Source organism: Aythya ferina (genome assembly GCF_964211825.1).
Source record: "Aythya ferina genome assembly, chromosome: 9".
Taxonomy (NCBI): Eukaryota; Metazoa; Chordata; class Aves; order Anseriformes; family Anatidae; genus Aythya; species Aythya ferina.
The window spans coordinates 11,517,324-11,532,436 of NC_140305.1; the positions used below are offsets into that span (position 1 = coordinate 11,517,324).

Sequence of the window (15,113 nt, forward strand, 5' to 3'; positions counted from 1 at the left end):
TATACTGAAAACACAGAGAACCCAAATCACGTTCTATATCACATGTGGTAGCACTAAGACACTGATGCATCCATCCAGTATAGCTACCTTACCTTCCTGAAGTATATCCTGGATCAGCATGCTACGGGACTATTTGATCCATAGGGGGCTTCAGCTGTTAACTACAAAGAATACTTGAGTCTGCAGTGTATGTTTGAAATCTGCTTTATTCTCTGCATTTCACATGGCCTGTAAAATCCTGCTCACCTTCCTACCAATCAATCGGAAATGCCAACTCCTCAGACTGGAATACAGCATTTATACATTCCTAAGGACTGTAGCAAGTAAAATTTACCTGTTGCTGCTGCTGTTGCCGCTGTTGACTGGCTTTCTGTTTGGCACGGCGCTCAAGAAACTGCTTGGCAAACTCCTTGGCCTCAGGAGTGTCCCCAAGATATGCTCTGATGTAATCATGGACCTCATAGGGAGATTCTACTTCCTTCAGGAAAGAAACAAACGTGGGAACTGCAAGAAAAAGACAGACCATGAGCGCGTGCGTGCAGATGTATGAATGTGTGCATGCAAAACCCACACCCTTTGGATTTGTTTGAAATATTTGCTAGTCTAGTACCCACAGACAGCTTGCCCTGGTAAACTTGGTAGAGTCCCACAATGTTTCATTCATTCTATAGGGAAAGCAAGGATAAGAAACCTAGTGAATGTAATGAGAAGGAAAAAAATCCTAGGGAATATGTTGGCAGAGTCTAAAGCTGACGGGCTGATAAACTCATTCAAATGTAATGCCTGGCCTAAATGGGTAATGCTCTTCCCTTCCATAGTGCTGCCATCAGTACATTCTCCTTTCTGCTGAAGGATGACAAGAGCACACTCCACAGTGGCTGACACGACCCACAAACACCTGCAGTTCAACAGGTAGTTCATTTGCAAGCCTCCTTTATCATCCTTTTTTCTTTAAACTACTTATGTTGAACTGAGCTGTCTTTTTAAACATGGAAAAGGGCAAAGAAAGCCAGGAAGACATCTGCAACCTCAAAAGCACGGCAGCTCACTGCAGAGACATGACACACAGCAGCACTGCAGAGCCACTGCCTCTTCAGACATCAGATGCAACTAATTACTGGATCTCAGGTGGGGTCAGGTTACTTTTAGATTTTCTCCTCCACGAGGAGGAAAGTTGCACTACTGCCTCAGTGTGAGGTGCAATCCTGGCTCTTGGAGCAGCACTGGTTCTACAGTCATGTCCAAGGGCCCCACAGAGCCACAGCTGTGCGGCGTACAGATGCTGGAGCACAGGGATTTGCACACATCAAGACTGGAGGCAGCAGAACGCCTGCAGAGCTTTGCTACAATGGAGGTACCAGTTTGTGATCTGAGTGGGGTTACTCCATGTGCCCTGCAGCACAGCTGGGCAAAAAATTTCACACAAAAAAAAGCTTTGCACAGGGACACAGGGACATGTGATAATTTAGTCTGCACTTAAAAGTGATCTGGATCCCTACTCATCAGCCTGATATTGCGTTCGCCACCAAGAAGTTCTCAGAAGCTCTGCATGGCAGACTTTGGAACTATTTCTTCCCAAGCACCCTTTGATGTGCAATATTTAGTCCTACAAAAACCAGAGAAGATGATACAGCAGTTCTTCAGACCCCTATTTAGAACTAATGATGCCATTTTAAACATTATTTTGATTGAAGTCATTACTTCGCTTCAGAACTATCTGCTCAGGAAACAAACCAGATACTGTTTTTCCACAGCAGAGTAGTTGCAATCCTTCCCACCTCTTACCATCTAAGTTGTTGGCTGTGTTGAGTGCATGAAGCATCTGTTCACACCACTGAGTGAATCCATCCTGGGCTTTATTAACCCCCTGGAACAATTTCAACAGCTTCTCCTCTTCTTCTACCTTCTTATTCTGCCTACTTGTAATACCTACAGATTTACTGAGATAAAGAAAAGGCATAATACATTATAAACTAACACTTACCAATAGTACAGTATACAGCACTACATACAACGCTCACTAGTTTACACAGTGCAAGTACTGTTTAAAGAACTAATTTACCAAGGAGATTCCAAAATAAATAATAAATGGCTACCTATTAGCTACTTTTGTTGTCCAAAGAGATCCTGAATGACACAAAGTAAAATACATCAAGAAACTGTAACTGCTAATTCATCCTCTCAGGAGCAGTAGCCTTTTTTTGCACAAGCTCCTTCCCCAGTTCCTACCTGAGGCTGGCATTGCTTTTGTTTTTATTGGTCGAGTTACGAGGTCCCACTTCCTTCACTGCATCATCCCAGAAACCCATGTTTGAGTTTTTGGTATCAGCATTACTCCAGATGCTACTGACTAGGTCAGATGCCCACTGGTTGCTGGGATTAGTGTTTAGGGAGCCCCACACTGAATTCCCAATGCTGGTGTGCAGGTTAGAGTGCTGTTGAAACATAACAAAGAGATCCTGGGTATTAGCACCAGACCTGGCAGAGCAGTAATTAACACACACGGAAAACTGTCACGATCTGTTAACTTCCACATACTGATTAGATAAATAGAGGACATACCGTGGTATTTCTGACTCTGTTTGGCTGCTGGTGCTGCTGTTGCTGCTGTTTCTGCATCTGCCTTGCCTCTTCCTGCTGTATCTCCAGCAGGGACTTGGTAGTGCCTGTTGGTTTGGTGACATTACCCCAGCCTGACAATTTTTGCTGCTGTTGTTGCTGCTGTTGCTGGAGGGCTTTCATTAGTTCACGCTGCTGACGTCTTTGCTGTAGCAAACAAGAAAAATGCTTGTCCATACTATCAGGAGATCATTACTGTTCCAAATTCTTGCTGATTTTTTTTTTTTCAAACTGATTTCATCTTATTCTGGAGAATTCTGTAATAGTATTATTTTTGAGCTGTTACATTTCCTACAAATAGGGATGCACTAAGTAACTAGGGAAAACAAGCTGTTTATTAGCCCAAAACAGAATGAACTTGTCTAATAATTATGAATGCTGTCTGCTAAGCATTTGTGGTCTTGGAGGAATACCTTCTCCTACCACTTATTTTTCTTTAACATGTCCTGGTCTCGTGCATGTTTGCAAAGTTATATGCTATAGATGATATAATCATTTTATATTGTTTATTGAACATATTACTTTCCTAAGGTTTAAAGAGAAGGATAGAGTTCCCCACCTTTTCACATATTTATATTTAGAAACTATAAAAAACCTTCACAGTACTCACTGAACTTACGCCTGAAAGAGATTTTACCTGGATTATACTATTTAAAAAAACCCTCACCCTCACCATCACTTCTAATATCTTAGCCAACAGTTAAGCAGGCTCACAGTGGAGTCCACTCTAACAAGTTAAGCTCCCTTAGCATTAGTATTTACCTCTTCTCGAAGCTGCCTTTCTCGTTCTTCTTCTATCTTTTGTATTTCTGCCAATGACAGTGTGTTCTGGGATTGACAACCTCCTGAATTTGACTGCTGACCCCATGTTGAAGATGAAGGGAGCTGTGACAAAAACACACCATTAGGAATTACAAAACCTTTTAACAAACACTGCTGAAGTATAATCATGATAAAAATCAATATAAGCTCAGAGCACAGGGAAAAGAAAGGCCACCTTTAAACTTCAACCGAACATTTGAAAGTATAAAATGTTATAGTAGTATATAATATATACTACTATATATATAGTAGTATACTATACTACTATGGTATATATACTACTACACTACTATAGTAGTATACTATATACTATATATATAGTATATATAGTAGTATAGAATTCTTGTTGTGGTTTTACACAGCACACTAAGTTAAGAAGGAGGTTAAGCCATAGGAACACTTTACCTTCATCTGGGCAAGTTGCTGCTGTTGCTGCTGTTGTTGTAGCCGTCGTAAAGCCTCCTGCTGCTGCTGCCTCTGTCTCATTATTTCTTTCTGGCGCTGGAGTTCCAGCTCCTTGCGCTTTCGCTCTTCTTCTTCAAGCCGTTGCCTGGCTGCCTCTTCTTCCATGCGTAGCCGACTTTCCTCGAGTCGCCGTTGAGCTTCCTCCTCTTCACGTGCCCACTTTGCAGCCTCCTCTTCCTTCCCAGCACATAAGGAAAAGTAAAGTCTTAGAGTTAGAAAACCTGAACTACTTCTGCTCTTTGGATTTGAGATGCTAACAGAAGAAAGGGGCCTTTGTGCCTTTATTCTGTGCTGTTAAGTTTACCATTTGTCATGCAAGAAAGCATGATAATATCAGCTAAATACTCTCAAAATACAAGTTCACCCATTTTTCCACCAAGGGACTTGAAAAAGAATGATACCTTTAGTTCAGACTAGCTTATTGTCTGAACCACTTTCCTTCTAGAAGTCATGCATCTTGCAGTCTGAGCTTATTCTATTTGCTTGTAAAACTTATCCAAGCATTGGTGTACTTTCAATAGGGTAAAACTTGACAGAAATCAGGGAAGAAAGTTTTTAACATGAAAGAAAAAAATAGACAAAGTGATGTTTACTAATGAAAACTAGAGCTGCAAAGGAAAAGATGCTTCTGGTAACAAACAAGATGACTGTGTGGTGGGCCAGAAAAGGTGAGGAACATCACATCAGGGAGGGCCCAGAAAAATAATTTTTAAGCAACTAACAGATCCTAAATGGACTAGAAGTTAACAAGCCACTTGCATTTTAAGATTTGACGTAGAGCCTGTGACAGTATCAACAAGGGGGCTGAAAGCTCGAATTCCTCAATATAAGCTTCTAAGGCTGACCCCAAAGGAAAAAAAAAGTTAATAGTAAGACAATAGAAGGGGAAAAAAAGCTTAAACGCTGACAGCCTTGGCATAATACAGAAAGACGGGCAAAACTGATCTCAGATGATATTAAAAACAGTACTATGGTAAATACCTGTAAAATGATGATTTAAAACAAATTATTCCAGTACTGTACTCTACCTTTCTTTTGAAAAAAGAACTAGAAGTACTATGCTGCAAAGCCATTCTTAATGCTCAGATATGAAGGAAAACACATTCAACACAAATTTTCCACAGGGCAGATCAGATTCCGATTATTTTATCTGAACTGAGGAGAGAGGTAATGACTGTGAGCTTTGCCTTCCTCCCCAGAAACTGATGGTCTCTCAGGCATGGATCTAGTTTCAAAGCTTGTTGGCTCTGGGAGCCTCCATAATTAAACATAATAGATCGATCCCCTTAGCTTGTTTTCACCTGTTTACGAAGTAATTCTTCTCGCTGCCGTCTTTCCTCCTCTTCTCTTCTCCTCTCTTCCAATCTCCTAAGTGCTTCCTCCTGCTGTTGCCGTTCCTCTTCCTCCCGCTGCCGTCTTAGTGCAATTTCCTGCTCTCGTTGCCGCCTCAAGGCTTCTTCCTGGAGTTGGGAACAGAATGTCAATCTATAAATACCAAGTCATTGATGAACCACATCAGAACACAGACTACAACATGGTCTAGCCAGATGAATGGCCTCAAGTAAAGATCCTTAAGTTTAAGCTAAGCACTGGCAAAACAAAATATTAAGCAAATTGAACAAGTTTAAGACCCACAAGTCACAGGTTTTCTGATGCATCTCATAAACAAATGAATTATTTTAATGACTAATGAAATACATGAAATCAAGCATTATCTTTGTTTTTTAAAAACATTGAGGATGAAAACAAAGGAGGGTAGAACTCCTCCTTCCAGTCTAACTGAACCTGAACATGTATATTTTAATGTGATCTCAGCAATTCCTTTTTTGACTTGTTGGCTATAAGTGGAAATTTCTCCTACTTAGAGGAGTTATTAAACATTGACTAATAAACAAGTGCACTACAAAACTGAAACCATATGTCCAGACACTACAAATAAGCCGAAGAAGCCCAGCATATTTGAGGACACTGAATCTTTGCAAGCCCCAGAGGTATGGAACTCTATGAAAGGGCTTTGATCGGCCTCGTCCTACACTACTTAAATATCATAGGCAATGAAATGTCTCTAGGGCTCTGGTTTTGGCCTATCACTAAGTTATTTAAATAGCTTCCATTACGTTTTGCTTTCCAAGTAGCAAAATGATTTGGTTAACCAAAAAATAAACATCAGTAACCTTTCCTAATGCTGTCAAGATCAACAATTTTTTCCATTCTGCTACTTGGTTTTTAGAGGAATAGGGTACAACCAGCCTTCTGCCGGTCTCTTGTGTACCACAGAGCAGGTGCACTCCTGTCCAGCTTTTCCCCAGTTGTGACCTCTCATTGCATAAAACAGCTTTTCTTTTTGCTGCCTTTTCCAATCCTTGAAATCCAGCAACTGTGCAAAGGGCACCTTGTTTTTCATCTCTTCTGTCCTACTTATTGGACAAGAATTTAAGCTTTCATAAGTATATTTTCCTTTTGAATAATCAGTACTGTGCAAATGTACTCTTTAAAGTTTTCTGTAAGTAATATAGAAAGAACTAAGGGAGACGACTAAGGGAGACTAATTGTGTGAGATAGCTGTATTAATTTTGAACTCCAGTAAAACAAGAATTCTGAAATCTAAGAGCCTTATACTAAATTACATATCGAACCTTTATATAGACATGGCATAGGTAAACTGTAATACCAGCTGGACCAGGTTTCTCTCTGATGGCAGCTCACTCCAGATGTCTACAATGTAACTGTCCAGTAGACAAAGCATTTTTCATACCCATTTTACTGCTGTAAAGTCTTCTACTAGCTGGATTTAAAACAGTAGCCTGTGAATTATTTCCAGTTCAATCATTTAAGGCTTTGATTTAACACATTCAGAGAAACTTTGAGCACAATGCACAACATCTAGACCATTTTTGTAACCTGGGCCTGTAACTAAATTAATGGGACATACACAGTCAAGTCACAATAACCAAGTGTCCCAGTGCAAGTGCTGAGAATTTTCTGCTTCTTGTTGCTTTTACTGAAAAGTCTGCTGAGGAGGCTGGAGGTGTGCCAGTATTTTGCTTGACTAGAGACCACACCAGGCGCTTGGCTCAAGACATGCAGCCATCAGCCAGGCTGGGGGATGTTTGGCACTAGTTATCGACATAACATGGAGTACCTGAAAGAGGTGAACGAAGTCACCAAGTCCTCCTACATAACAGCAGTTCACTGACATCTCTGCCCTACTTTGCTTTTTGGAAATAAGATTAACAGTAACAAAACTGCAGGGATCTCTCTTCCTCGGGAATCCTGGAAGAGGCATTGCTGAATAAATGACAAGAATTAAAAAACTTCTCTCCCCTAGAGAGCTAAAGATGAACAGTAGTGCATCAAAATGAAAAAACCTGCATGGTCATAAAAAGCCAGGAGCCACATATCTGATTATTCTTTCTAGCCGCTCTTCACAGCTATAGGAAAGGCTCTCTTAGTGTTTACTTCTGCATCTTTCTTATTGTTCAGTATTTTATTTTGAGCTTATGACCAAAACTGTTGAAAGCTCTCCAGCTTTCTGCTATTACTTTTATAGGAAATACAGACTTGCTCCTTTGGTCTTCGCTGCTCCCATATTCATAGCTTCTGATTCCTGGAGAATCCCAGCTTTCTTGAGCATTAACCACCTCTTTTCTTAAAATTATTTTTTAAGCACACATATTGCTTTGTATACAATTTACTTCAGATTTTTTGAAATACCTACAGTATTTCCCAATATCCTTAAGTAGTAATTCTGATTTCAGTAGTTTTCAGTAGTGGCTGCTTTCTTAAAGCATTCTAGAACTTCTGCAGCTGGTAATACCTGAAATTCCCCTTGCCTATGTTAATAGGGCTTACAAATCTTTTAGTTTTGTAACATTCATGTTTGGGCCAAATGCTTTGAAGAGGAACAGTAAAGATGTAACTCAATTATTAGGTAAAATTATTAAACCTCAAATTGTGTTCCTGAAAGTGATTAGTCATTACAAAATAGAAGATATGACATCAGAAGCAAAAAAGAAAGAAGCTACACAAGCTGGGAAATATTGTTTGTAATTCTACAGTGCAGGTAATTGATGAAAACTAAGAACAAAACTGGATTCAACATTTGGTACGACATTTCATCCTACAGAATTGAATTTCTTTTTTTTATTTAGAATTCACCATCAACAGCATATTTACTAACCTTATATACTAGCCTTTTATGCAGTATTACATCAAAAGCCTTCCTGATGTCCAGGCAGATTAAGTCTACTGCTTCACCCCTCTCAGCTCTCACTGTCACCTCCTCAAAAGAAGTTAATCAAATTTGTTAAGCATCATCTCCTCTGTATAAATCCATGCTAATAAATCAGTTCATCCCTGACTCTACAATGCCTTCCAGTACAGAAGTCAGATTCAAATATAAGACCAGTTTGTTTTTAATTTAAATAAAGAATATTTTTCTCTTTCCAGAGAAGCGCTTAAACCCTTTCTTACCTTTTCATACATTCCTGCTCAGAATTTTGCATTATTGCAATTATTACACTGGTAATGAGCTAAAATACTTGTTACCGTTTTTCAATCCCATTCTGCTTCCTCCTTCTAAATAATTATTTCCTACTGACATTGCAAAAAGGGAAAGTCAGGTTACTTACTGTACAAATCTAGACTGGTCAATAAACTTCAGAATTTAATGGACATTTCTAAGAAGTTAAACACAATGGCAAAACTATTAGTCTGAGAAGCATATCCCAAGTCTATTTGGAGCCACAATGAATGAAACACATTGAGATACCATGTGATAACTGAAAAATTAGTTATTACTAAAACAGATCCGTAGCAAATTAACTCAAAAGTTAAGCTTTGGAGTATATTATTGTTTGAATGCTACCGTAAATCCTGCAAAGGATGCTTTCCAACTGGAGACTGTCAAGACTTGCTGTACACAAAGATGATATATTAAAGCAGGGAGACATTTACTTGTTGTAGACTTTGTTCTTAAAGATACCGTAAGAGCTAACTATGCAACACACTACGTTCTGTTAAAATACATCTTTGGTGACAAAATCCAAACACTGAATGAATTAAGGTCTATTACCAAGCTACAAATAAAACTAACAATTCCAGACACCTCTTCAGAAATGTCTGACCATTAAAATCAGAAAGTGCAATTTTACAATTACCTAAGCACATACAAAACATTATGAAGAGAAAATTATTTATTACACTTCTTGTTGTAATATATGTGCTACTTTATAGGCCATTTATTGACTAACTTCTTAGTAAATAAGCTCACCAACGTGCTTGCTCCTTATCCTTTATGTGTAGTGGAAACTAACTTTCATATTTCCCTCCTACTATGCTTAAAGAACAATTAATGTTTCTTCTATGCAGAATTTAGAATTCACTGCCAGAAACTTTAAGCTAGTAATGCCTCTGTGTTCTCCTAAGAAGAAGGGATAAGCCGTAAATCCTACATACATTCTCCCATTAAACATAGGCCATATCATTCATTTTTAACAAATATGCTTACCTATTGCTCCCAAACTATATCCCTTCCTTTCCTAAATATCAGCTTAAGAAAATAAAGCTGATAGTAAGACATAACCCAGATAATTTTTTCAGCAAAAAATGCTTTACTAAATTAAAGAAGGAAAAAAAAATTGCATTAAGTTGTTTTTCCTGTATATCCCTCTACATTTGATTCATTTAAAACAGATGCTTAGTCTGCAGCCTAGTCCCTAACATATCATATCACTACATTGCATAAATGGTCAATAAAGATTACACATACAATAACTGGGCAACTAACTGAAGTCTAATATTGCTCCTAAGAAACTTGGAAGGAATATTCCACATGGAAGAAAGCCTCTCCACTCACAAAAAAGAACCTATCTTGAAGTAAACCATTAAAGCCCATTTCTCAGATGGCAATTTGGGATCTTGAATTTAAAAAAAAATCAAGAACAGAAGAATCATTTCATATACTCACATGAAAAAATTATTACTGTCTTCATACACACCTATCAAAGATTAGTTAGACCCCACAGGATTCTTAAAGTGAGTTTTTATAAAGTATTAAAATTAGAGATGAACTGCATTGAGGAAACTCACTTGCTTCCTGCGGGCCAGTTCTTCTTCTTCCCGTCGCTTCCTCTCATCTTCCTGCTGCCTCCTAAGTAGCTCTTCTTGTTGCCTCCGAAGCTCCTCCTGCCTTTTCCTCTCTTCTTCCTCTCGTTTGGCCCTCATTTCCACTTCTCTCCTCTCTTGCTCTAGCTACAATTCACATAAAACTACACTCAGATGCAGGTAAGGTATTCCTACACCAATTCTCAGGGCTTCTCTGTTAAGATTATATAACATAACAAATGAAGCCTCTGACAGATGCTCTCCCTTAATTGCAACATTATCTATGAACTAGCTGCCTACTGGGGTCAGATTCCTGCAATAATGTCTAGGAGAGTTTCTGTTCTCTAATGAGCATCAGTTCTCTAGTAAGTCTTTCATCAACAGCTCCTTAAAACAAGCTCTGACTTAAGAAGCTAGTAGGGACTTGCTTTGCAGTCATCATAAAATCATCATTTTCTGGGAACATACAGAATCAGACAGGTCCAAACTCACCAAAACAATTTAATCCTAGAGTAACTGTGAAATCATCCCAGCAAGTAGAACTACTCCCCAAACCAATTCTGGTGAGAAGATGGTAGAACTAAAAGAATGACTAACTGCTCCTACTCAGGCTTTGCCATGAGAGCTCATGATGATCCCATTTTAAAACCAAGGTGGCAAATGAAGCAGTGTTTTTTGCATCTTTTGTTGTTTTTGTTTGTTTTAAGTGACAACTATAAAATACAACCACTACTTTAGAGGTCAGTAGTACCTCCACTGCAGTCATTTCCAAACAGCAGTCCAAAAAGGATTTAATCACTGGTTTATATAACCCGTTTTCATTGAAAATCCCATAAATAGAGTATCTAATCAAATTGACCAGCGTGGCTTGAAATTTGAAAAGCTAGAGGTCTTACATGAGCTCAAGAAACACACCTACATTGCAGAACAGCAATGCCGACTCCTTATAATACATAACAGTTTCTGACCTTTGCAGCTTTGGCCTTCTCGAGCTGCTGAAGTTGTTGTTCTAGAGCTGGTCCCTGAGTTGCAGTATCGATGGGGAGATCCCAGACACTGCTTCCTTCCCACACTAGACAGTAAAGAAAACAAACATTTACAAGCAAAAATAAGTGCACCAATGAAAAGTAACTGAAAGTGGAAAAAGTTGTGCATGTTATTATATTTTATGAACTAAAATCATAATGCAATATTTTTAGTCACTAGAGGGCCACCTTATCTTCTGTAGAAGAATGCTTATTCAACCAACAAGGTTGGGTTTCCTACAAAATTCTAAACAAGAACCAGCTAATTCAACTCCTCCCATCAGAGGGAAACACCTTCACAACGTAAGGCTCAAACCCCTTGGATCCAGACTTCACATCATCACCCTGTGAGGAATCTTCGTATTACTCAAATGTAAGTTAAACGGCAATGCAAAGTAGCCTGACCAGGTTACAAAATACCAATGCAGAAATAATTTTTCCTAGCATCAAAAAGGGAGCAATTATCTCAAAGGTACTGTCTTTTAATCCATGAACTTTTCTCAACAGACCTGACAAGTACTAAGTATCTTACCTGTAGGTTGTGAAGCTGATTGAAGTTCCCATATAGAGCCAGTGTCCGGCACTGACACAGACCTTGTAACAGGCGGCATCATGTTCTGTTCAGATATTCTGTAATACCAACAGGAAGAGTCAACATGCCACTTCCAGGGAGAAGAATGCTCTGAACACGCATGAGATTCAGAAACTTGTAACATACTCCTTTCCTTGCACACCTCTATTTAAAACAAAAATGTGACGCAGACAGTACTACTTGCTTGCAGAGTTCTCACTCATCTCATCCCTGCTGCCAAGTCAAGGACTAAGCCAGCTATACTATTACAGCTTTGCATCTGCTGTCCATAGGCTAGCAGATAAAAGTACCTAGCACTGCAGAATTCAGTTGCCAATGCCATTCTGTCACCAGCAAAACAGATCTGACAGAAAGGTCTGATTTCAGCCATAAGATTTTCCTTTCTTCACTTTCATACATATTCTGAGGTAAAAGCTACATATATAAGGAAGTATTACACATTCTGCAACTGCTACATACTCATACAGTCTTTGAAACATGTAATGCCCAAATACCAGCAAGCTTGAATATGATGCCCACTGACAAAGATTAGAGTTACACACATACAGTCAGAATATTGGGCGACTGCCATTCAGTTTACATCTGGGTTAACTCACCTTATCTTCAGGGCCTGGAACTGTTGCAGGAGAATAGCAAGCTGCTGCTGCTGCTGGGATGAGAGGGCTGCTTTTTGCTGCTGAGCCAGCACCTGTGCATATTGTTGTCTTCAAAAGAAAACAGAGAATCACTGGTATTTTATTCACTTCCTCACCTATGTAATGACTAAGTTGCAGAAGTTACACAGATTCTTTCTCTAGGACTAATGCCCACTGACCAATTTAATGTACATGCTAATTACTAGAGGAAACCACAGAGTGGGTCATGGAAAGAATCAAAATACAAGCACACAACAACCTTGCCCACATGTGCAGAACCCAATCTCTTTGTCTTCTACTACGCATACTGGTTATTTCTGTCCAACACTTTGTTTCTAGGCTATGCAACACAACTTCCATTTTTCTGTAAATTACACAGAAACTGCTTATAAATTAATCTGGTACCTACACAAACACTCTTCCCTAGTATGTCAAGGCATTCCCTAGTACATGGGCAGGGCTCGTCTTATCAAATAATCTGACAATCTGTATTTAAAAATCATAATTGTTACATATTTTCAGGACCACTTCAACACATGCTTTACTTAATTGCTTTCTTTTCTCCAGTCCCCTACAAAATAAGTTGTTAGGAACTGGCCAGAACTGAACTGCAGCTGACAACTTTTGACAAAAAAAATGGATGACAACCTGCTCTTCTCCAGCAGTTACCTTCCGTTAATCTTATATAAAAAAAAAAAAAGAGCAAATAGACCAAAGTAAGTTTATGGCCTTCTCCAACTCCAGAAGAGATGTGCAGCCTTCCCCTGCTCAAACATCAGAAGCGCATTACAAGGAGAGCTGGGATTCAGTTTGACCTTAACAGCTGCCTATATAGCAAGCTCCACCAACGTAGCTATGCATGACACAAAGAAAGACTCTGCATGGTGTGCCTGAAGCAGCTGCTCTCTGCTCTAATCTGGTAGACTATCAGGCCTCTGGTGCTCATGGAAGCAGGCTACTGCTGTTGGAGGTGAAGCATTACCATCCCCATTGCCCGAGGAAACAGTGACAAGAAGCTGAACCCTGATGATTAAAAATACAGAGAGGAACACAGCCACAGGAAGATCTCTGGAACTGGCAATCTTACTGTATAAGAAGGTGCTGATACTGGAGGTGCTGCATTTGGATCAGGGCCAATTCTTGTTGCCTAGTCAGACGCTCTTGGTCCAGCTCGCCCTATATTTAGGAATAAAACATTAAACTATTTTAACATACAGCAACAGTAGCATACTCCAAATGCAAGCAATATAAAATTGCATCCTGTTCTGAAAAAGCAAAGCAAATCAACAAACACCTAGATAAAGATTCACATTACAAGCAGTGTGTAGTACAGTGAGTGAAACACACAACACTTCAATGTATCACAGCACAAAGACTAAGCCTTACAGTCACCTATGTGGCAAAACTCCCATTCTTAAACTAAGTGTCTTTTCTCATCTTAAAAAACGTAATTCATCACAGGCTTCAACTTTGGTGCTCAGAGCACCTGCATTTAGAGGACAGATCATTTGATATGTACATTATTCCATTTCAATTTATTACAGGGCTATTTGAATATTTTAACTGTCTCATAATTACCAGATGTGGAAGAGGTGCTGGACCTGGAGTGAAGGGAACTCTGCCCCACATTTTCATGATGTCTCCAAGTGGCTGAAAAGTCTCATCACAGGCTCTCTTAACCAACAGCGACATAGTGAAATACCCAGCCTGGAACCACTCTGCCATCTCCTGATTACTGAAAGGACCTGAAATAACATCAACCAACACACATGGGGGGGGAGGAAGAGGAAGGAAAGCCAAGTTGAGTTTAATGGAAACAGAAGAGCACAGTGCTTGTTAAAGTAATAGTACCTAACATCAGGAAATTCTTATCCGTCTCATCCACTTGCCTGGGCAGTCTACATTCAATGCTGGAGGAGAGTATCAATGCACATACCTGGATCACTACAGTGGCCGCAACATTTGCCCGTTATTGAGAAGTGTATGATGGCTTTTACCATGCAACAGAGGAAGATGACTCAGCTCTGAGATGAAAGCTGAGCAGCCACAGTGCTGGGGGGCTCAATCCAGCTGGTATACATCCTGCCTTGCAGCAAAGCTCACTTCTTCAGGCTTAACATCAGGTTAACAGTTCCAATTTCCAGTTCAGACCTCAGCTGTACTATCAGCTAGTAGGTACTAAGATCACAAGCACCACTGTGCCCACACACAGATCAAAGGTAACTAAGTGATCTTAGCCAGTTTCAAACCTTGCCTTCAATTTGGCAGAGTTCATGTGTTTTATACAAACTTTGCTTTGGAACTGACTAAATGAGCAGAACCCCCCTCTGGGTACAAGATTAGATTTTTTAATATGTAAGGAGAAACTAGTTTCCTCATTATCTCAAAAGCCTACCAATTTCTCTTTTTCTTGAGCAAGATTTCAGTCACTCCCTTCAAAGGAGAAACTCATATACTAATTCCACACATTCTACTTGAGACAAAGCCAATACAAAAAAAATTCTTTAACAGAGTAACTACATAGAAGCATTGCAAAAATATTTTCTGAAAAGCACAAGTGTTCAGTAATTCTTGCCTTCTCTGTATGAAGTATCTTTAGAAGATAATTCCTCACAGAATATGAAACCACAAGCAGTATCCCAAGAGGAAATTATGTGGGAGCATTCATTTCTAGAGTTCAAATTCAAAGAATCACTTAACAAAAAGCTGTTAAACCATCACTGAGCATTAAACACCCAGTAGCAACTAACAGTCTGAAGCACACCGAGCAAGTAAAAACCCCGTATATTTAGCAAACTTCAGGGTTTTCTGTTCACCCCTGGAATCTTAAAGATGCGTAACACCTGCAGG

At 39.4% G+C, this 15,113-nt stretch overlaps 1 protein-coding gene across 11 annotated transcripts in view; it reads right to left on the minus strand.

The window, feature by feature from the left end:
• The window catches only part of GIGYF2 (GRB10 interacting GYF protein 2), a 78,659-nt gene that overhangs the window by 4,366 nt on the left and 59,180 nt on the right, over window positions 1-15,113 (minus strand). For 5 of the 11 annotated variants that reach the window (XM_084529325.1, XM_084529323.1, XM_084529322.1 and 2 more), the window contains 14 exons: window positions 13,842-14,008; window positions 13,351-13,439; window positions 12,225-12,332; window positions 11,569-11,666; window positions 10,980-11,083; window positions 9,997-10,158; window positions 8,087-8,188; window positions 5,208-5,366; window positions 3,847-4,083; window positions 3,382-3,504; window positions 2,563-2,766; window positions 2,230-2,435; window positions 1,786-1,940; window positions 335-504 (listed from right to left, as the gene is read on the minus strand). In XM_084529325.1, the coding sequence (XP_084385451.1) occupies window positions 335-504; window positions 1,786-1,940; window positions 2,230-2,435; window positions 2,563-2,766; window positions 3,382-3,504; window positions 3,847-4,083; window positions 5,208-5,366; window positions 8,087-8,188; window positions 9,997-10,158; window positions 10,980-11,083; window positions 11,569-11,666; window positions 12,225-12,332; window positions 13,351-13,439; window positions 13,842-14,008 (2,084 nt within the window). The remainder of the gene's footprint in view (window positions 1-334; window positions 505-1,785; window positions 1,941-2,229; window positions 2,436-2,562; window positions 2,767-3,381; window positions 3,505-3,846; window positions 4,084-5,207; window positions 5,367-8,086; window positions 8,189-9,996; window positions 10,159-10,979; window positions 11,084-11,568; window positions 11,667-12,224; window positions 12,333-13,350; window positions 13,440-13,841; window positions 14,009-15,113) is intronic. The other 6 variants (XM_084529319.1, XM_084529327.1, XM_084529326.1 and 3 more) reach the window with 3 other exon arrangements.